Here is a 22,584-nt window from a genome sequence, read left to right on the forward strand (position 1 = left end):
AAGAATTATCCCACTTACCCCAGCAACAGATTTTTATTCCCAGCTACCCAATTTAATGTAAAAAGACAATTTCACCCTCAGCCAAATTAAACAATTACATTATGTCTATCTCTCTCTCCTACCTCCGATCTGCAAATTCTCTCTCTCTCTTTCATTCCTCTGATTCTGCACTCTCTCTCTCTCTCTCTCTCTCTCTTTCTCCCTCCCTAAACCCTAAACTCCGAACACGGCAGAGACGCCAATTGCTAGTGCCTCCACTCCACTTCCCCCGCCGTCGTCGACCAATCCGTTCGAGAGATCTGCAGCCTCATTGCCGACGACGGCTCCAAAATCGATGTACGCCGTGGCTTGATGGCCGGAGCTCCAGTCCGCGCTCGAAGGTTCCAGTTCAAAGTTCGTCGACCTTTTCACTGCAGGAAGGTTCCAGTTCGAAGTTCGTCGACCTTTTCACTGCAGGGTTTGAGCCTGGTTTGATCGAGTCATCTTCTGCGTCGTCGTCGTCATCTTGTGGGTACAGATCGATCAAAAGACATTATGATGGAAAAATCTGAAACCGGGGAAGACAATGAAGAAGTAAGGGTTCTGGTACGGGGTCTCCGACCAGGAAATAAGAGAGAAGAAGAGGACGGGGTGCCCAGAGCATATTCTGGGTGCCCAAATAAGTTTTTTTTTTCTTTGTTTTTTTTTTTAAGTAATAGGGCAGGAGGAAAGAAACAAAAAATTTTGAATATCTATCGGGAGGGCAATAGACGTCTATTGGATGGCAATAGACGTTTTGAATTGATATAATTTCTTCATTTTTTTCTTTAATCGAAGTTTTATTTGTCTAAATTTAGGGAGATTAGTTTCTATTCTGGCGACTGAAAATCCTATTGGGGGGCAATAGACTTCTATTGGGGAGCAATACATGGCTGATAATCGTCAATTGGGGGGCAATAGTCGTTTATTTGGGGGCAATAGACGTCTATTGGGAGGCAATAGACCTCTATTGCCCCTTTGTTAGGGGGCAATAGATGTCTATTGGGGGCAAAAAAACATTTCCGGTAAGATTTTCAGCAAATTCCGGTGAGCGGCAGCCGGTGACCCGATTCAGGCGGCCGGTGACAGAAATCCGGCGAAAGTTGGCCGAATTCCGGTAGCCGGTGACCGAGCTCCGGCGAAATCTCCTATGGTTTCTCTCTCTTTCTCTCTTTAAGTAACAAAGGGGTGAGGGTAAAATAGTATTAAAAAAAATTTAAAAACAAAACAAAAAATCTTAATGGGGTAAGTGGGAAAAAAATCTCTAAAAATTGGGTAAATTGACAAAAACCCTTATATTTTATTAATATAATTTGATAATTATGTTATTGAAGGACATTATAGGCACTTCAAAATTTAGTGAAGCCCTTTGACACCAAAAGAGGGCCTCCATTTATAGTAGGAAAGATAGAATGATCTACTATGTACTAAACACCACAAATCTGGTACTCATTCCTGCAATTCATTTCTGATGAATAAATCTTATAAAAGAAATTTACTTTAACTGACAAATTCTAGCTAGTCCAAAGTCGCACATGTTTCTTGATATATGTCTTCATGAGTGTAAAAAAGTACGTTGATATAGAATTATATACTTCTGCAGGTTTCAGTAAAAAAATAAAAACGAAAATCGAAACCAAATCTGATGTAGGATTGAAGACATACTGGCGGTTATCGCTGTTCTCAATCCAATTTCGAATAGAGCCACTGAGCAAGTTGCTTGTAAAATACCTATTCCGAAAGAAATCACAGTCACATTTTGTTGAAGAAATTATTACTTAACTACAAAAGGTTGGTTACATGGGATAAGTCTTTGATTATGTTTATGTACGTGAAGATAGTATATACAGGGGAGGTCCCCTGCATCATGATGTATGCTAGTCATGAAATTCACATTTCTTACAAGTATTGCAATTTTTCCTTAGTAAGATCTTCAAGATCAGGAATAGTTCCTTCCAATTTGTTGAAGCTGAGATCTCTGTAAAACAATAACGAGATGATGTTATAATAACCCAAAGCTTACTATTTGGACGCTAAATTGAGCAGATGAACCTCGTTAATCAAACTGCTATCGAGAAAGTATTAATTGACTGTGCCTTATGTACTTCAAAAAAAAAAAAAAGTAGAATGAAAGATAGAAAGTAATGAAATAGCAGTATTACAAGGTAATCAGTACTGTCATTGTTGATAAATAATCAGGAATACGTCCAGATAAATTACAGCTCCTCAGCATTCTGCAACATGACTCCATATCAGCATTCTTGGGGATAAGCAATGATTAGTCTAAAACTATGATGAACAAAAATACAACATCTTTTGGACTTACAATCTTTTCAAGCTTGTCACATTACTTAAGTCAGGAAACACTGAACCCCCTTCATTTAAGTCACTGATCCTTCTGCATAAATGGCATTAGCAATGATTGATAAGCCAAAAAAAATAAAATAATCCCTGTGATATAAAGCTATAGTGTAAATTGTTAACTGTAGATGATAGTTTTTAGTGTCAATGCAACTGAGAGTTGGATGAGGAACTCACAGTTCTGTTAAATTACTCAAGACAGAAATGCTAGATGGAATGGGGCCATCTAAACCACTAGCTTGGATCTCTCTGTCAAAGACATAATTCAATGAACAGAGGTTAGACCAGATTTTTTTTTTTTTTTATTAATTCAGTTTTGGATATGTAAGGGCAAAATACACTAACAATTGCTTAAGTTGATTCCAACTCTGGAAATAATCCGGAATTGCTCCAATGAAGTTGTTACTGCTAATTCTCCTGCATAAAGGAAAAAAATTCATAACAGGAAGCTGACATCTTAACAGGAAGTTAGGAGTAATTATTAGTACAAGATGTGAAGGGCCACTTACAGTTCTGCTAATTTGCTCAGTCTAGTGAGATTCACTGGCAACACTCCTGTGAGATTGTTTGCACTAATAATGCTGTAGACTCCAGAGCCAACTTATAAGTTGGTACTTTCTTATTCAACTACTTAATAATTATAACAAAAAAAAAAAAAAGTAAAACAAACTGGGGTTGAAAAGAAGGAGCTTACAGATTCTGCAAGTTAATCAACTTCCCAAGCTCAGGAGGAACAGTTCCAGAAAACATGTTAGTCTCCAGGTTCCTGAAAACATATTCTCCTTTTCATTAAAGCAGGCTCAATCAAATGAAATTTAAACTTGATTTGACAAAGACAATGAAGAATTAGATGGAGATAGAGGCAGGGCATACAAGTATTTTAGAGTGGTGATGTTTCCCAAGAAGGCAGGGATTGGTCCAGATAAGTTGTTCACATTAAAGGACCTGTAGTTCACTCATAGTCTTAGTGCAATCATTATAAGCCATTATTGGACAACCAAGAAATGGCGTTAAGAGTTGAATTTACATATATTCCAACTTTGTAGAACCCCATTCACTCGGTATATTACCACTAAGAAAGTTCCTCGTGAAATCGCTGTAAACAAGGGCAAACATATTAGTTATTATAACACCACCATTTGAGAAAAACTAGAAATTTTCAGAGGTATCATGGTACTTTACAAAATCCTTACATTTGTGTAAGGTAGGGTAACTTTGCAATAGATCGTGGAAGAACACCAGCAAGATCTTGCCCCTTAAGAAAACTGTATTCGAAAAATGTCAGAGCTGATCATAAAATTCAAACTTTGCAGGAAAAAGGAGTCATGATGCCTTACATATCATATACCCATAAACAAAGGGATTCTCCCAAACCGGAAAGGAAAGAAAGGAACAAAAAAAAATATACCCACCTAGACATTTGCTCATACACATGCTGTGCATGAAAAACCAACTCAAAGAGTGCAATACAAACCCAGCAAGATATTACAGAGGAATTAAAAACATACACATCAAACAGGCTTCGAATGCACCTACATGTAGATGACATGGCATGAGCCATCAGGGAAGGAGCAGTTGCAAGTGAGAGTGTTGTTGAATAGAGGTCTGTCAACAGATTTTGGGGTAGTCCAGCTTGTGTGGGTTGTGTCATTGAGGCACGGGTCTGCGCTGAAGTTCCAGTCTTTTTTTCCCATTTGTGTAGCAATTTCTCGTAGGGCTTGCACTGCAAACACAAATCAAACCCTTCAAGTTTACACTTTTCTGTTTTGAATTTAAGATTTTCATTTTCGAGATGATCGTCACTTTTGGTTGGCAAGTGCTTTCGAAATTCAAAATCAGTTGTTGAAAAGCTTGAGGATGCGGTTATCACCGGCCAAGTTGTTATTCCCGCCTGTCACCCAGGCGACTCGGGTTATAATTTTTGGGTAAACCAATGCCACCCCATAAAATATAAATATTCGTGTTTCTACTTAAATAAAAAACCTACCCGACCATGGTCGAAAGGGACTTTATGTGGTCACTGTGGTGGCACATTTCAATTTTTTTTACTTTCAGAAAGAATATCAAAAAGTAGAAAGGAGATTCAAACTCTTCGAAAGACTTTCGAATCTATGCATATAGGTGCGGAAGCTCGATTTGGTGGTGGTAGTCATGACTAAGCGACCTCACATACACCGTAAGCGAGCTCACACACACACACACACTTGATGTATAGAAATAATTACACACAGGAATTATCTCAGACGAAGGGTAAAGATCGATGTGTACCTTCAGTATCAGGAAGATGAGTCAAAAGAGCTTCAACTTTGACTGATCCAAAACTGCAGTGAACTAGTATCACCACCAAGTTGAGGTTCATGATGGTTTTCCAAACACTAACTCCAACTCTAATTGCCATCTTCATTTTCTTCGATCTTACGTCGACTTAATCCGACTAACCTAGCTAGCCTGCGCCCAGATACTAATATTCCAGCTTGATGAACTGTAGATTTTTACTAGCTAGCTCGTCGGTTTTTAAAGTGAATACAGATCATAATAAATGTAGGGACCCTAGCTAGATCGGGACTTATGGATCAAGGAGACTTCTCTACGTGGAGATAATTAGAAATATATACGTACCATCAATTCTTGCATTTGCTTTCAGTCTTGACTGATTTGGTTTCCATTACTACTGAGGTGTGCTGGTCCATCCATGAATTAGGAAACAATTAAGAAAGAAGATTGACCGCGACTTGGAATCTTGGTACGTAGATTTTGCATAGTCATTACCAATATACCTCTCTTTTTTTGAAGTAAAGAGTTCATACAAGTTGTAGAGAGCTTCTATTCATACCTCCTAAATTGGCATTTGGACATCCTCTTCTAAAATTTGCACAAAATTTCCAATAATGCCTTTTTTTGTATCCACACAAATTTTTTCCAATACACATCTGCTAGTAATATCTTTTTTCTCATCACTTAAAACCGAGGTCATAGCCATGACTTAACACCATTCACCTAGTAAGCTTGGATATATACTCTTATTAACCTCTTTCTATTTCTTAATTAATCGTGCATTTGGAAAAAACTACAAGAGAAATATTATCAAAATCAATTTCCCTAAACCCAAAACAGGCTAGCAACATAGTCTACTCAAGCAAAAAAAAAAAAAAAAAACCACTACGAAGAGAAACCAAGATAACAATTGACCTCACCTCCATGAAGTGAAGCAATTAAGCCAAACCAAAAACAAAAAGAATAGGCAATAGTAATTGTTTTCCGATCATTATTTTCTCAATTCTTCTTCTCTATATTTTTTGTTCTTTCCTCCATTTTGCAATCTTTAATATTCTAATCAAAGTTGCCCAATAATCCTCAGATATGGCTGCAAGAGAATGAGGGAGGGGCAAGGAGGGAGAAAGAATGTGCAGATTTTTTTAAATCTTTTTTATTTTTCATTTTGCTCAGTTTTTTAGAAGGGCAAAGCTGGATTTTAAAACTTCCAAAAATTGCTAGAGGTCCAGATACCATTTTAAGAGGTATGAATAGAACTCCCCCAAGTTGTATGACCCAATTTCATAGATAAGAATAGTACAAAAAACGACTACCTCGTTTAGACAATGTGAGCGCAGAGTTGTCTATGCTAACAAAATCTTATTTTAAGTAGATATGGTAAAATACTGTGTAGTGTCGTAAAGTTTGTTTTGTATATATATTTATCGTAGAACATGATAACAAACCGTTAAACTAACATATGGAGAATACTAAAATCAAAACCAAACCATTAAATTTTGTGTTAACTGTTAAACCCCATTATGAAAATAAGTAAATCTTATAATTAAGTATCTTATAAACTTAGAGTAACACAAGAAGTACACATAAATCTTATAAATTGGAGTATATTATTCTAAGTCTATCCATTATATTTGCAAAAAACCAAAAATGAGCTAGCAATTAAAAAAACTAAATAAATATTTAAATAATTAATCATGAGATATAGAAAATGGAGAAAATAAAATAAACATTAAGAAAAAATTATTATTATTATTTTTTTGCACAGCTAAAACAGAAAAAAAAAAGGGCCACAGAATAGTTCATGTTATTTTCTTGTTGATTAGAAATTAGTTTTTGAAACTCAATACCTTGTATTTGATTTTCTTTCTCAATACCTTGTATTTGATTTTCTTTTATTGAAAAATAGATTTATATTGTCTGATTAAGGAATGGATATGTAATTAATAGAGTAATTAAATCATTGAAATGACTAAGTTTTTTTATTTTAAAGATAATATTTGTTTGCAAATTATATAAATGAGGTTATTTGAGAAATTTTAGTGAGGTTTAGTAAGCAAATTTAGTACTTGAAAATTTGATAGGAGGTGTAAAAAGCATAGGAGGTTCAATGAATAAATTTAGAGGTTACAATAGAAAAACTTTAAAAGTTATTGTTGTGAGAGTTATGATGAAAATTTAAATGTAATAATCTATCATTCATAGATTACAGAAAACAATTAAGAGAGAAGACGACTACTTAGAATCTTGGTAAGTACTTAGACTTTACATAGTCATTAATACACTTACAAATAAAATGAGGAAAGTAAATAATTAAATTGCAAGTGATGATTTATTAATCTGTATGGGGCTATTGAAGTCAAAAACGACTCGAGGCATGTGGTGTAGTGGTTTAACGGTTTTTTTTTTTTTTTGGGTTGAATTGATATGGGTCTACGGCCGTCTACCTGATCAGTAGTCAGTAGATCATGTAGACAGCAACCAAATGTATTATTTTCCAATATTCATGAAGCCACACGTACCTTACGAATTGAAGGGAGAAATGTTATTTATGGAACCGACTTCATCGAACATGCATTTTCACGATATTCAAAAAATTTCAATTACACAATCAAAATTTCACAATCCCAATTTTAAAATCAGACATATATTTCACAATTTCTTATAAAAAAGATGATGGAGACTTGCCTTGACGGGTAGGACGTTTCCGGATTCAAGCAGAACCGATGACCCAAACTCGGCTCGGATCTGGAGCGGTGAAATAGCAGATATACGGGGACATGCATGTGACTTGAGAGTGGCCTGAATATTCTTCCTTTCTGTAGTCAGCAACTGCTCTTTGGAGATGGATCTGCCGGTGAGCTTGGGGCCGTTTTCCGATGGCGGCTTGACGAACATGACAGTGGGGATTCGACACTGGACTCTATCTTTGGCTGAGATTCGGTTTCCGGTTGGGAACATGGCTTGGGTAGTGTAGTATAGAGAAGCTTGGGATTGGAGAGAGGATTAGGAGGCGGAGGAAGGGTTTGACAGAATCGACCAGAGGCCTCCGCCGATTGAGCATTTTAGGGTTGGCATTGGATAGTGTTATTGCTTTCGTACTGGGTTGTTTCTGGGTTTTGTTGTTGTTCAAATGAGTTTTATGTTTCCTTCACCGCCTTCAATTCCTCGCTGGTAAGTCCCTAACTGTTACTACTATGATTTCTGGCCTCTCTCTCTCTCTCCCTCCCTCCCTCCCTCCATGTCTTCATGGTGATGTTTCCCCCTTCCCCCAAGTTCTCTCCTGCTAGATTGTTTGATCCTGGGAGATAGTGCTAGTTTAACTAGACAGTTTTGTTTCATGTGATTGTTTGTTGTGGTCTATATGGTTGTGGTTTCTTTGGTTCGCTGCAATTTGGTGTTCTGGCACAGTATAGCGAGAACTTTTAAGATTTGCAGATTCTAATCATACATCGATCCATTGTCTTATTCCGGTAATGTCCTCATCCTTTCAAATGTTGGTGGTTGGCTGGTGTTCTCTCTCACGCTTTGGTCGTGGGTTAGAGTTGTCTATTTTCAATAGACTGATATTTTGCTATTTGTTTACAGTCGTTTGGCTCTTCACAGGTTTTTACTGTTGTATTCAATGATTAGTATAGGTAGTATTCTCTTTGTTTACAAAGCCTTACTATGAATTTTTATTAACTGTCTCTCCTGTTTGTTTTCTTATGGCCATGGCACGTCATCTTTTCATGGATCTTCTTTGCAAAACATGATCCATCTGGCACTGGAAGACACTGTTTGAGCCCAAAAGTATTTTTGGCAAGATCGTTTAGTGGATTTAGCATAGCGTGCCGATACATGCGGCCCAAAAATAAGTCGACTTGGGTTTGGGTTCCAGCTTCACCCATTCCAAGATCCATAAGGAAAACGAGCCCTTATTGGAGTCAAGTAGCGGAGATTGAATAGGAAACTTCAATCAATAATCCTTCTATGGCAAAGAACAGTCGAAACCCTAGGTATAAATACCAAGTTTCAAGGACGAACAAAGAACAACTCTCAAATCAACTAATCACACAGATTATCGAGCCTCCCCGGAGCAAACCTTCAACCTAGTTGAAACCCGGCGACCGTACTTCTAGTCCTAGTCTCCCTAGGAGCCGACTGTTAGTGCTACTGCCACCGATACTACCAGCGGAGCAAGGGTAACGCCCTCGCAACCCAGCGAAGCTAAAGTCACACTTTAGCAAACCCTGTGCTTTCTCTCAACTTCCCAGTGATTGCTCTGCTCAACCTACAACGTTGAGTATCGATTCGGTGACGCGAAGAGATCACAACCAAAGCCCTTACCCGTAAGGCAAGAAGTCCTTTTCCGGAAGGCATAGAAAAGAACCTGGTGACGAGGTTGGTGCTCTCCTCGTCCACAGCGTTTGATCTAGAAGTCAGGTTAAGGGATTCTCCGACGACTGCACCCCACGGTGCTGGCACGCCTGCACACACGCTCAAAAGAGACAGTTTGTACCCTTACTAGTTTTGGAGCCAAACATTTTGGCACGCCCAGTGGGACCTACATAACGTTTCTTCATGAACGTAACCATTGAGAAGTCAAGAGAAAACCCTTACCAAAAGGTGTACGCTAATTGCCCGAAGCACAAGACCTCCAGCTACAGACCGCATACTCATGCAGACTGTCGTGGTCTTTCGGAAGAACAGGCAGTTCAAGAATTTTCTCTCACTCCATCATCGCTCGCGATGTCGACAGAGCAGGGAGGAAATCAGCCACCCGTTACTGAGGGTGAAAAGTCGGCGCATGAGTCGACGAATGAGGTAGTCAAGGCTCCTGCGACTACTGACTGCTTCTATTGGTGAGACCATTGAAATTGACGAGTTCGAGCCACTCATCATTCCACCAGATGCTAGCCTGGACGAGAGGCTTTGTATCCTTACAGTGAATAGTAAAAATTATCGGAAGCATCTGGCAGCTTCGATCGCGAAAATGGAACAATAAATTCGCGAGTTTGATAAGCGAATGATTCGGAATGTCGAGGAAGCTAAAATGCATGCACAAAATCTCGCCAAAACGGCCATAGTGCACGCGGACAAAATTGCTGATGCAAACCGCGCTCAGTACCAAGAAATCTTGGGTGCTGTTAATACAGTTAATACCCAGAGCAAATATACCGCGGCCGACATCGCGGCTATGCGCAAGGATGGTTCCAACTTGGCAACAGAGGTCGCCATGCAGAGAGCTGAGTTGAACCAGGCTAGAGACGTTCTGAATAAAGCTCTAGGAGATCCTAATGCCATCCTCGGCTCGCTTGGCCAACCCTCTGGTTCTGGCAAGTATATACCACCGAATGCTCGGGAAAAGGGTAGCATCAGAACGGCGACTGCCGCGTCAGCTAAGAGCAAGGAAAGAGCCCTGGTAATTGGTGGTACCAAGGCCACTCCACCGGCCCCACAAAAGAATAGGACTCAGAGAACCGTGGAAGGTACTCCTGCTGATCCTGCTGTATTTACTCAGTATAACAGCGACGGGGCGGAGAATATCTATGAAGAGCTTCCAGGGAATTACTATGGCATTGACCAGGCGGGCAATCCAGTGAAGATAACGGCCTTGGTCATGGATGTGACCGCGCCAGCTATGACCTTGCAGCAATCCACTATCCCCCGGACCATTCTCCTTGGGGGGGGGGGGGGAGGGGACAGCGACTGCTAGCCAAGCTATACCCTTGCAAGCTGCTCGACAGACTGTGGCGACACCTCCTCCTCCTGGTCCAGAATATGTGAGACGCGAAGAGGTAGAGGAGATGATCTGACTGGCTAATCCCAGGGCCCAACTCGATGGAGTTTATGAAGGACCTTTCCCACCGCATATTATGCTCGCGCCTTTTCCTAGAGGTTACAAAAATATAATATTTTCTACTTTCTCAGGAGAGGATACTGAGAATGCGGCAACCCATCTGGCCAGGTTCAGGGTGCAATGCGGCCAGTATCAGAATGATGACATCCTCAAGTGCAGGATCTTTGGCACTTCTCTTTCTGGAGCTGCCTTTAGATGGTTTTCTAAGCTCCGACCAGAAACAGTGGCAGATTGGCCAGCAAAGGAAAAGCTCTTCAGAGAAACTTTCGGAGCCATTGAGCCTTAGGTTGATTTGGCTTCTCTCACTCAGATGGCCCAGCAGCCTACCGAGTCTGCTGTTGCTTATCTTCAACGCTTCCAGATTCAGAAAGCCAAACTGAGTGTGATCCTGCCTGAAAAAGAATTAGTCAAGTTGCCAGTCAAGGGTTTGGAACCACGCCAGCGAAAGAAGCAACATGGAAGCATGATCCAATCGATGGGAGAGCTTATTACAGAGGTGGGTAGCTTTGAACATCTCCTCAGAGAGACTGATGCCAGGAAGAATGCGTCCAAAGGGACATACGTGCCAGGGAAGCACCACACAGTAGCGGCGTTGAACTACCAGCCGACTACCTATGATCCCTACTATCACCATCAAGGGGAAGAAGTGCTCCTGGATGAAGATGATGCAGAGGAGAATGATGTCTCCGCGTTTGAGCTGACAGGAAGGAAGAGCTCAGCCCTCAAGCAATTGAAAATATCTAAAGAACCTGTTAAACTCAAGTCTGTAGCCTTCACCAAGCCTGAGTTCTCGACGTATACTTATGATGCCAATAAGGCACATGAGATTTTAGATGAGATGATCGCCGCGAAGATGGTGAAGATAGACTTTGGACCTTTTCCTCGACCAGATCAGCTGAAAGGAAAGAAGTACTGCAAATTCCATAACTTGTGGAACCATAACACGGCTGACTATGTGAAGCAAAAAGACCAGATTCAGGTATGGCTCAATAATGGCAGTTTGCAGGTGGAAACTCTGGCGACCGCGGCGGCACTAGTAGACCTGAACCCTTTTCCTGACACCGGGGTCAATATGGTCGATGTGAACTGGACCAAGCAGAACCAGAGGAAACCAACCCTAGATTTGACCACTGAGGGAAAAGAAGAGGGTAAGGACAAGGTCCAAGAGAAGAAGAAGCCTAGACCTGTCAATGAGGCTTCACCAGTGGTCCTATGCTCGCGATGCAAAGAAGAATGTGGCATCTAAGTGTCACATGAAGAGGTCGAGCAGACATTTCGTTTTGGCTCTCTCCAGCCAATCAAGTGGGCTTCGCCATCGCCAAATTATCAGCCCTCTAGTCCCAGAACCAGAGACAAAATGGAGTCACCGCCATCCCCAAAGGACTCCAACTTGTTCAAGAAGCTGAAAGTGGCCGCGACCGAACAGAAACAGGATGAGAGGGCTAAAAGCGAGCACAAAGACATCCTGACCAAGCCATACATTCCACCTTCTTCAATGTCCTCCATCAAGGAAGGCAAATGGTACACCAGAGAGAAGGGGAAGGCAGTGGAAATTAGCCCCTCCAAGAAAAGGAAGCTGCAGCGCAGGTTTGGGGAAGCCAAGCGGACACTAGAGGCTTTGGATCAGGGCCTGATCAAGCCTTCGCAACTGGTCAAATCTCCTTAACAATATCATAAAGAGATGGAGGCACTAGCGGCTAAGCCATTGGTGGCTCCCCGTAGCTTTCAAAGACCAACAAGCTTGGAGTCAAGGGCGGCTAAGCCCAGTGTTTTTTGCAGGATCACCAAAGAGCGGACACCTCCGCCAGCTAGGAAGGATAGCTCACCAACTAGGCGGCCACGTGTCAGATGCATGTTGTTTCGTGAGGGGCAAGAAACCAAATCCTCAGTTTTTAAGAGACTGGGGTGCAAGGACAGCGCTGCAGATGCCTTACAGTGGCGACCTAAAAAGGTCCAAAGTCTGGTAGTCGCACCCCCAAAGGAGAATCTAACAGAGGAACAAGGGTCGGACTCACCAAAGCAGGTGGGCGCGGTGCCAGAACACAAACAGTGTGAGGTAAAAGGCCTTACAGAAGAATCATTAGTAGACCGGTTGGCTAAGAAATTCAACACCAACATCCCAGTCAACGAGCCCAAGCTCAACCTAGAGGATGACATGGATGAGACAGATGTGGTTGATACTTCCTGCAACATGGTTTACGTGCTTTCTGCGAAGTATGCACTGCCAGTCGCCGCGCAAGAATGTGTTGAAACTGAGGAAAATAGTGAACAGCCTTTGCAGATTACTTCAGCGGCAACGATACCTGTCGAAGAGGCTGTGTTTCTTGAAACAGAGGATGCCAACATCAAAGAGTTCTTCATGAGCTTTACAAGGCCAACACCAGCTATGGTCCAACACATGAGGCCTCTGTATATTACGGTGGAGATTGGTGGTACCAAGGTTAGCAAAATCATGGTTGACACTGGAGTTGCGGTCAATGTCATCACAACAAGAACCATGCATTTGCTTGGGATCAAGAAAGAGAAGATCCAGTCTACCTCCCTCACGCTGAAGAACTTCGCGGGGACCATAACAAAGACATTGGGCTTATTGTTCCTACGCATCAAGGTAGGTCCCGCGGAGGGAGTTTACGCTTTCTTTGTTATGGATTGCTACGCGGCCTATAGCGCCATACTAGGCCGAGACTGGATTCACCAAAGCTATTGTGTTCCGTCAACTCTCCATCAGGAACTGATTATGTGGAACATGGTAACAGATAAAGCAGAGGTGATCAAAGCAGATCCTCACCCATTCCCAGTTTCCGCGAATTACGTAAATGCCAGGTACTACTTGGAGCCAATCACTCCATTACAGGTCAGTGGCATAGATGACAAAGGCCGCCCCACAGGGGTGACGACCTCTGAATTGGCACAGTGGGGGCTTACGCTCGCAAAGGAAGGCCTGGAAAGGCCAGGCCACGCTGTGCCCAGACCTCTGAATAATTAATGGATTACGACCTTCTAGAGGAAGGGATAGAGTCCTTCCACTCATTCTACGAAAGACTATCATCGTACTTGGTGGAAAAAAGAGGCCTATGATCGCATCGCGACTTTAGAAATTGTCAACGAGGAGTTCTCTGACCAGGAAGAGGACGAAGAAGAAATTCAGCTCGCTCCAGCGGCTTTGGATGACACACCTCCAAAGGTTAGTCTCTTGAAATAGGCTCCACTTGATCAAAGAAAGGCTCTTGCAAATATAAAGTGGTGGGAGGTTGCTCTTGAAGTAGGCTAGCCTTGAATTGCTCCATGATTGGATCTACACTCTCACTTATAGCTTTGAATTGAGCAAACAATTCTTCGATGGATGGCTTTGAAGGTGCATAAGCTCGATCTTGAGGAGGTTGCTCATATCCCATTGGGTCTTCCCATGCATAACTCCATCGATCCATAGCTCAAATTAATAGAAAATAAGTACCTATGAGTTCCCAAAAGAAAGATTAGTAACCCAAAAAAAATTAAAAATATAAAATTGGAGAATAAGCAAGCAAAATAAACAACCGATTTTTTTTTTTTTTTAATAAAGAAACAAAAATATGCTAATGTGACCTAAAGAACCGATTCACCAAGGGATTAAGGCTATTGAACCCTAATCCCCGGCAACGGCGCCATTGACTTGGATACACATTTACGCAAGCGTACGTATCGTTGTCAAGATAGGGAAATATTATGCCCAAAGTTTATCGTACCACGGGGATTAGTGGCTAACCCACAATCCTTGGGTAATCGGAAATAAAGACACTTAGCAAACAACGAAAAGAAAAAGAAAATAAATAAAAAGGCTAATCTAAGGCACCAAGCCTTAGCAATGCTCGGCTTTGATTTTCACCAAAGCCTAATCAAAACTAAGAGCCTAGTGGTGGATATGCACAAATGAGTGGAAGAGTTTAATGTTTGGGGGTTGATTCTAACTTAACAAATAATAATGATATGTAAAGCAATAAAAAATAAAAATGAAATGTAAACAATAAAAATGAAAATGTCGGGTGTTAGGGAGGTTCCTTCACCCAAATCTCATGTGTTGGAAGCTAATCTAATATAGATGCATATTTCCTATTTTGGCGGTAGTCGTATCCAAGGCGGTTCAAGGCTCAAGGACCGAAATTCCCTTTCATGGTATTCCTACTCCGGTTCAAGGGCCATAGGGACTCACTTGGCATGAATTAGAGCCGGTTCAATGGTCACTAATTCACATCAAGAGGCGTAGAGATCGAGGAATTAGACTACTAAGCGACCCGCCCGCGCAATCACGCAACGGGTGTAAATCACCATGCTTATAACCCCTCGAATACGAAATTGAAGGTTTCTAGCTTAGGAATTAGAGGAAGTCAAGCCCCTAACTCCATCCTAGACATGCTCAAAATACACACCCTAGAGTTGACTAGGCTCCTAGACATGCATTTTAACCCAACAAAAATAGATATAAGCATCCATCATATGAAAATTGCATCATTACATTAAATTAAACATCTTTTACACAAAATTTGGGTTAGGGACACAACCCTAAAACCCAACAAGAAAATTACTCACAACCCATAATTATAGGCATCAAAACTACAAAATTCAAAGAGAAAAGAAAAGAGAAGTGTAGGAGAAAACAATGATAGCCACAATTAGCTAGAAAGCCAACATGACTACTCTTGAATTATAACTCCCACAATTACCCAAATCTTGAATCTTGTAGAGGTTGAGCCCTTTGATGAATCATTGAAGCTTTGTGTGAGTAAATCCTTGAAATCTCTAAAATAAAACTAAAGAAAAGAGGAAAAATGAAGGAGAAGAGGATGGGAAAGAGAATGAGAGCAGCCCAAAGGGCTGCCCTGTTTTTTTGGGTGCGGCGCTGCTCGGTATTTGTGAGAGAGATAGGGAGTAGGTCGTGGTCTATATATATGCAGAGAGAGGAGAGTGGGTTGAATAGTGGATGAGTGGCTGACGATGGGCTAGAGGAAGATATTACTTTGCCAAGTGTCACCGTGTGGTTGGCTTTAGAGAGAAAGAAAACTGAGCTAATAGCCTAATACTGAAGGGAAAGAAGGAAGCACACCTGATATGCTTGAATTGCTTAATCAACCAAAATGGTTAATTAAGCTAGTGCCTATCATCCACGTGACCACGTGACACCATGTATAACAAATGCCTAAATAATTAAACATTTGTTTAATTAAGTAAACATTGTTTAATTAATCCCTCATATTATTATTCTATTTTTTCTTTCTTTCTTTTGCTTCGGTCTTGAGGCACCTCCGCACAAATTATCTTAGGGTGATCGGTTTCCACCTCCTCGCTCGAGTTGACCATGTTTGACTACTGTTGACTTTTCGTCCTTTTGTCGGAAAATTCCAATTTGCTCCAATTTCGCACTATTTTCTCTTGTTTCCGCAATTCCGCTTATTTTCTACAAAATAAATAAAAATGGATTAATTACATATCAATTGACTTAGGGATTAGCTTATTTCTAGTGTTTTAGATACAATTACATGCATAGAAATGCGTGTAATCAGTTAGGGACCCTACTGAGAAAGTTAACCTTGGAACAGCTGATGAGCCTATGGAGGTGGCTATCAGCGCTTATTTAGAGCCTAGCGAGAAACAGAGGCTCATTGACTTATTACTGTAATTCAAAGACTGCTTCGCTGTGAAATATGAAGACATGCCCGGCCTGTCACCGGACTTGGTCTGCCATCAGCTGCCAACACTCCCTGACAAGAGGCATGTGAAGCAAGAGCCGCGAAGAATGAATTCGAAGACCCAAGTCCTAGTCAAAGAAGAAGTTGAAAAGATGCACAAGTCAGGCATTATCAGGGTAGCCAAATACAATCAGTGGCTATCCAACATAGTGCCTGTTCGCAAGAAAAATGGCAAAATGAGGGTCTGCGTGGACTATAGAGACCTTAATGTCGCTACGCCTAAAGACGTCTACCCCATGCCGGTCGCGGATATGTTGGTAGATGCAGTAGCAGGACATGAATTATTGTCCTTCATGGACGGTAATGCAGGGTATCACCAGATTTTGGTCGCGGAGGAAGACAAACACAAGACCGCGTTCCGTTGCCCAGGGTTCGCGGGTGTTTTTAAACATGTGGTCATGCCTTTTGGACTGAAGAATGTTGGGGCAACGTATCAGAGAGCCATGAACCTGATCTTCCATGACATCATTGGGAAGATCTTAGAGGTTTATATCGATGACGTGGTCGTAAAGTCTAAGAAGCGAGGGGACCACATCACGGATCTCAGAAAAGTTTTCGAACGAATGCGGTTGCACAAGCTCAAGATGAACCCCGCCAAGTGCGTTTTCGGAGTTCAGGCAGGAGATTTCCTGGGATTCATTGCCCATCAAAGGGGTATCGAGGTCCCTGAGGATAAGGCAAGCGCAGTTATCAATGCATCTCCCCCGCGAACAAAGAAAGAGCTGCAGCGATTGCTGGGTAAGATCAATTTCTTGAGACGTTTCATCTCTAACTCTACAGGTAAAATCCAGCCCTTTTCCCCACTGCTAAAGTTGCAGGGACATAATGAGTTTGTATGGGAACCTAAACATCAAGAGGCTTTTGACAAGATTAAGGCCTATTTGGCGAGCCCGCCAGTGCTCATTCCACCTAGAGCTGGATTTCCATTGAAACTGTATATTTCAGTAGCTGAGGCTTCCATTGGCAGCCTACTTGCTCAAGATGATGAGGAAGGTGTCGAACATGCCATCTTTTACCTCAGTAGGACACTTACAGATTGTGAAACAAGGTACACTCCAATGGAGAAGCTGTGTCTTACACTATACTTCTCAGCATGCAAGTTGCGACACTACATGTTATCCTTTACTACTTGCATCATTGCTCAAACCGACCTGGTCAAGTATATGCTGTCGCGACCTATTCTGAGAGGTCGCATTGGCAAGTGGGTACTGGCCTTATCCGAGTTCTCGCTACAATACGTTCCACAGAAGGCAGCAAAGGGTCAAGCCATCGCAGACTTTTTAGCACATCACCCTATGCTGGACGTCCCCGCGGTGAGAGATTTGGAGGTTGCTGCTGCAACTGTGGATCGCCCGGATTTGGCGTGCATTCCAGAATATGATGTCTGGTATCAAGCCACAGTCTCACTCCAGCCCTGGGTATTATATTTTGACGGCTCAAGAACAGACACACTAGCAGGGGCAGGGGTTGTTCTGGAAAACCCAGCAGGCGATCGTTTTTCATATTCTTTCCAGTTATAGTTCCGGTGCACCAATAACCAAGCAGAATATGAGGCCCTCATTATAGGCCTAGAAGTGTTGCTGGAACTAGGAGTGAGAGACGTCCAGGTACGCGATGACTCTTTGCTCGTGATCAATCAGCTTCGTGAAAAGTACAGGTGTATAAGCTGCTTGCTCGTACCATATTTGAGTCGCGCCGTTGAACTTCTGGACCAATTTGATGATGTGGATTTAGAATACATCCCTCACGAGCGCAACTTTGCGGCCAATGAACTCGCTCAACTGGCTACAGGCATTACTTTGAAATATAGGGTTCGCGAGCGAATTCTGAAAGTTGAGCGCTGCACGCTGCCTTCGTGGCTCGCGCGGCCTGACCCTCCAGACGAACCAACGATGGCGGCATTAGATCCTATTGACGTGGATTGGCGTGATCCTTTGATCGCTTACCTCAAGCAGCCAGATCCCACCGCAGACAGAAAGATCCTTTTTCTGGCACTAAATTACTTCCTCAGAGGTGACGAGCTGCGACGACGTGGCGAAGATGGCTTAGACTTCAGGTGTGTCTATGGCCGCGAAGCGAAACGATTAATGCGAGAGGCACATGCAGGCGTCTGTGGAGCCCATCAAGCGGGTCCAAAGATGCGCTGGCTCATCAAGAGGCATGGGTATTATTGGCCCAGTATTTTGAAGGACTGTATCACGTTCGCGAAAGGCTGCCAAGATTGTCAGGCTCATAGACCAGTCCAACACATCCCCAATATTCCCATGCAACCTATTATTAAACCTTGGCCTGTGCGAGGCTGGGCTTTGGACTTGATTGGAATGATTCACCCTCATTCTTCCCTCCAACACAAGTTCATCATCGTCGCTACTGATTTCTTCACTAAGTGGGTGGAAGCTGAGCCTTTGAAGGAGGCCTCTGGCGCGACCATTCGCCAATTCATCTTTCAAATTATTATTTGCAGGTTTGGCATCCCTGAAGTATTGGTATCGGACAGGGGGGCAGCATTTATGGGTGGCGACGTAGAGAAGCTCGTCAATGACTTAGGCATCCAATTTATCCATAGCACACCTTACTACGCTCAATCCAACGGTCAAGCGGAGGCCAGTAACAAGATTATTATCACCCTCCTGAAGAAGATGCTTGTTGAAAACCCTCGCCAATGGCACGAGACATTGTATGAGACGTTGTGGGCTTATCGCACTTCCAAGCTGAATCCTACTGCCACCACGCCCTATGCTTTGATGTTTGGCCATGATGCAGTTCTTCCCCTGGAGCTTAATGTTCAATCCTTACGCGTTCAGGATCAACATCATTTGATCGGTGAGGACTATGTCCAGGCTATGTGGCAGGAACATGAAGACCTTAGCGAGCAGCGCTTAGAGGCTTTGGACAACTTAGTGATGGAAAAACAACGCATAGCTCGCGCCTATGATAAGAGGACGCGCGACCGCAATTACAAAGAAGGCGAACTGGTTTGGAAGGCAGTACTTCCCTTTGGCGAGAAGTTGACCGGTCGTGGTAAATGGACCCCGCGCTGGGAAGGGCCCTTTGTGATTCACAGAATTCTGGAACACGGGGCTTTTCACCTCACAGATTTGGATGGCGACCTCCACCGCAACCCCATTAATGGCAGGTTCCTGAAGAAGTATTACCCCAGCGTTTGGGAATTTGAAGATCCCCCAGCTTCTTCAGTTGCTGGGACCGAGGGGCAAACATAGTGTTCTTTGGCTCGCTCCACCCCTTCCATTTAGGCCTTTTATGTGGCCTCATTCTCATGTATTCGCTCTGCCTAAGAACACTAGGGGGGCAACACTCTATGCATCCAGGCCTTGATTGCGGCCATTACGTTTTGCAGTAATTTTTCAGTTATTTTGTAACTTTTCTTTCAATGTTCTTCTTGACAATATGTGTTAGGAATATATGTAAGGGCCTAAACCAGAGGCCTTATTATATAATAATTTTTCCGCAAATAACAAAACTCAGAAAATTTCATTCATAAAGTGGATTTGTGGCCAGAAGCAGTACAATCTGTTCGAAAAATTACATTTGCGGTTTACAAAGCCAAAAGTGGCTAAAAAACCATAAGGATTTCAGATCTTCTAAGAGTTTCTAGATCTTGCGGCAGGAAGAGGCAGTGAGATGATCATTCTTACTCTTCCTCTCTTCACCCACATCTCTTGAGTCCGAACTGCAGCTGCTATCGTTTGTACTGGAAGAAGAGGGAAGGAAATAATCCATCGCAACCCTTCCAGTTGATTATCCTTCGGGATGGAGATGGAATCAGCGCTTGAGTGCAGCCCAGTTGCCTCATCTACCTCCAGGGGAAAAACAGAAGTCTGTGCGTCAGACCCCAGAGGTAAACCGCGGAAGAAGAACGATCGGTCTCGAGTGGCCTTCCGCCTTTTTTCGTTTTGCTCCGCGCAGGGAAATCTGAGGAGAGGGAATCCCCAGAATATGGTATCCCGCACTAGGAGCCCCTCGTGTTCTTCAGTCTAACTGAAACCGGTGAATCCCATCAGGAGTTCCAGAGACCAAAGACATGAGGTTGGACCTGAGATTAGGCCATAAGGCGTACCCAGGCGTTGAGATTAAGCCATAAAGCCTAAGATTTAGAGGCTAAGGGCGAGATCGTAAGGAGAAGATTTCAGAAATAGAAGGAAAAGGAGCAGGGCTAGCAGGGTTATTTCTGGGTTAGCCATGTTTGCGTATGTGGTCACTTCTCCAAAGTACAGATATTTATAGGGCCAACCTCAGTGGCTTCAATCTTTCGATAGGCAGTTGAAGCAGTTTCAACGCCATCAATGGGAATATCAATAGAATTGAATGCTATGATCTCGGAAAAGAAAGAAATTTGAAGACGCGTGGGAAGTGGAGCAGTCTTCGAGGAGTAACCACTCCATTTCGAGGTTATCGTTTCAAACAGTTTTAATATGCAATAAAGGCAAAGTTGAGCGCTTATGTGGTGACCCGAGAGGGGGGTCCCACAGCGCCGCGACTCCGAGCCAATGAGGAATCGACATGTCACGAATGGCATCTCGATAGCTCATCAACCCGAAACCGCAAGGCCTTTTGGGTTTAGGTTGTTGGTTTACAAAACACTTTCTTGGACAAATCACTCTAGCAACCTAACAACATATTTTCAAAAGCGGAATTCAAAATGGGCTAAGAGTTTTGGGCTTACGATCGGAGCCCAATTTGGAAAATAAAACAGATCACTAAGTAACTACAAGTATGGGAGACGCGCCCCAGGGTTACGGGTCTCCCGGAATTTTTGTAAACGAGTAGGAAATAAATAAAAAGTAAATAAACAAGCTACTACAAAATCCGGTTAAGGACCAAAACCTTCTTTTGATAAAACTAAAGAGAAATGCGCCAAGCCGTGCCATGTGCCTCCCCTGTACGCTTCCCGACCACATGCTCGAAACCTGCACACTATAGTAGGGGTGAGCTTTCGTCCTCGCATGCCCAATAGGGGCCGACCCAACCATGCTAGGTTTGAAAAATAATATACTTGAAAATATTTACTACATAATATTGTGCACGTTTATCGAAAAATGCTTTAAGAAAAGTGGCAACCACAAACATTTGTTTTCTTTCATAAAACATGTGCAGTATGCTTCACACACTTGGAGCTCCGAGATACTTACCTGCCGGCTAAAGTAAAATAAATCAGTGACCGACCTGGTTCGTCCTGAGTATGAGAACCGGCCAACTACTCTGTAGTACTTCCGACTACAAGTAGCGAAAGTGTCCATTTCCTGGCTCTGAGTCTCCTATGACTGGTTCACTGTCTATACTTATCTTTCCTCGACAAACATAGGAGCACAGCCCCCTCCGGAGGTTCACGGTTATCGATACCGTGGGATCCCTAGGAATCAACGCGTCTAGGTCCCATTCACTTTCAGGTCACAAGTACACACATACAAGGGTACAGTATCTCAACATGCAAGTCTAGCCTCGGTTTTCACAATTAGCAATTATTAGTTCTGAAAACACACGTATCACGAGGCATCGACTGATGAACAACCAAAAACGTTCTTGCAGGCAACATACTATCATAGTATAACATTCCACATATATTGAAAAGCCTCTAACAAGGAAGGGACAGCTCACCCTACCTGGAATTGGAGTGCTTGCCCACATTCGGGTTCGTTCCCGACTTTCGATCCTTTATCCAAATCCAAGTGCACATGCTCGGGCCCTTTATAATAAAATTAAACCAGTGAGTAACTTGACGTCACTATAACCAATTAACCGAGCAACCAAAGCATTCATTTAATTCTCTTTAAGTCCATCGAATTATCTTTTGATCAAAACAATGATCTAGAACTTATGCTTGAAGGAATTTCTTTTAGTAGATAAAATTTATTACCCATTCCCAAACAATCCAAATGATGTATCATTTGATCATTTGGGATATGGTGATCAAACTTAACACTTGTGTCCATTAAGCATAGTTCGGCTCCACTCATTTAACCTTTCTTTGTTTAGTACTCTTTCGATAAGAAAACAAAGGATAATTTACCATTCCCAAATTCCGGGGTATGGTAACTAAGAAAACACTTTAATTGTAATTATTTCCTTTACTTTAATCGAATAACTTAAATCATAAGGGATCCACTATTTTCTTGACCAACTGCTTCTCAATATTAACATCAATCACAGCATCTAGTTTACTTAGTAAAATTGATCCAATCTCAATTACCAAACTGTTTAAGCATTTAACCCAACATGTCATCTTAAATTTACCTTTACTTAATCCATTTTCCAATCATCTTACAACATGCTTAATTCACCATGAATTCACAATTTGTTCAATTCAACCACAACAATTCCAAGATCACCAAACCAGGCCCTTACCAATCT

General features: G+C 42.3%; 1 protein-coding gene across 3 annotated transcripts in view; it reads right to left on the reverse strand.

The window, feature by feature from the left end:
* Positions 1-22,584, reverse strand: part of LOC133729382 (probable leucine-rich repeat receptor-like serine/threonine-protein kinase At3g14840) — a 47,173-nt gene that overhangs the window by 5,955 nt on the left and 18,634 nt on the right. Inside the window, exons 1-13 of one of the 3 annotated variants that reach the window (XM_062156895.1) lie at positions 4,648-4,897; positions 3,888-4,102; positions 3,573-3,644; positions 3,407-3,475; positions 3,253-3,324; positions 3,074-3,145; positions 2,889-2,960; positions 2,725-2,796; positions 2,557-2,628; positions 2,345-2,416; positions 2,181-2,252; positions 1,922-1,996; positions 1,684-1,749 (exon numbers count right to left, since the gene is read on the reverse strand). In XM_062156895.1, the coding sequence (XP_062012879.1) occupies positions 1,684-1,749; positions 1,922-1,996; positions 2,181-2,252; positions 2,345-2,416; positions 2,557-2,628; positions 2,725-2,796; positions 2,889-2,960; positions 3,074-3,145; positions 3,253-3,324; positions 3,407-3,475; positions 3,573-3,644; positions 3,888-4,030 (929 nt within the window). In that variant the 5' untranslated portion in view covers positions 4,031-4,102; positions 4,648-4,897. Of the gene's footprint in view, positions 1-1,683; positions 1,750-1,921; positions 1,997-2,180; positions 2,253-2,344; positions 2,417-2,556; positions 2,629-2,724; positions 2,797-2,888; positions 2,961-3,073; positions 3,146-3,252; positions 3,325-3,406; positions 3,476-3,572; positions 3,645-3,887; positions 4,103-4,647; positions 4,898-22,584 lie in introns of those variants that run through there. The other 2 variants (XM_062156893.1, XM_062156896.1) reach the window with 2 other exon arrangements.

This window comes from Rosa rugosa, chromosome 2, assembly GCF_958449725.1.
Source record: "Rosa rugosa chromosome 2, drRosRugo1.1, whole genome shotgun sequence".
NCBI classification, from domain to species: Eukaryota; Viridiplantae; Streptophyta; class Magnoliopsida; order Rosales; family Rosaceae; genus Rosa; species Rosa rugosa.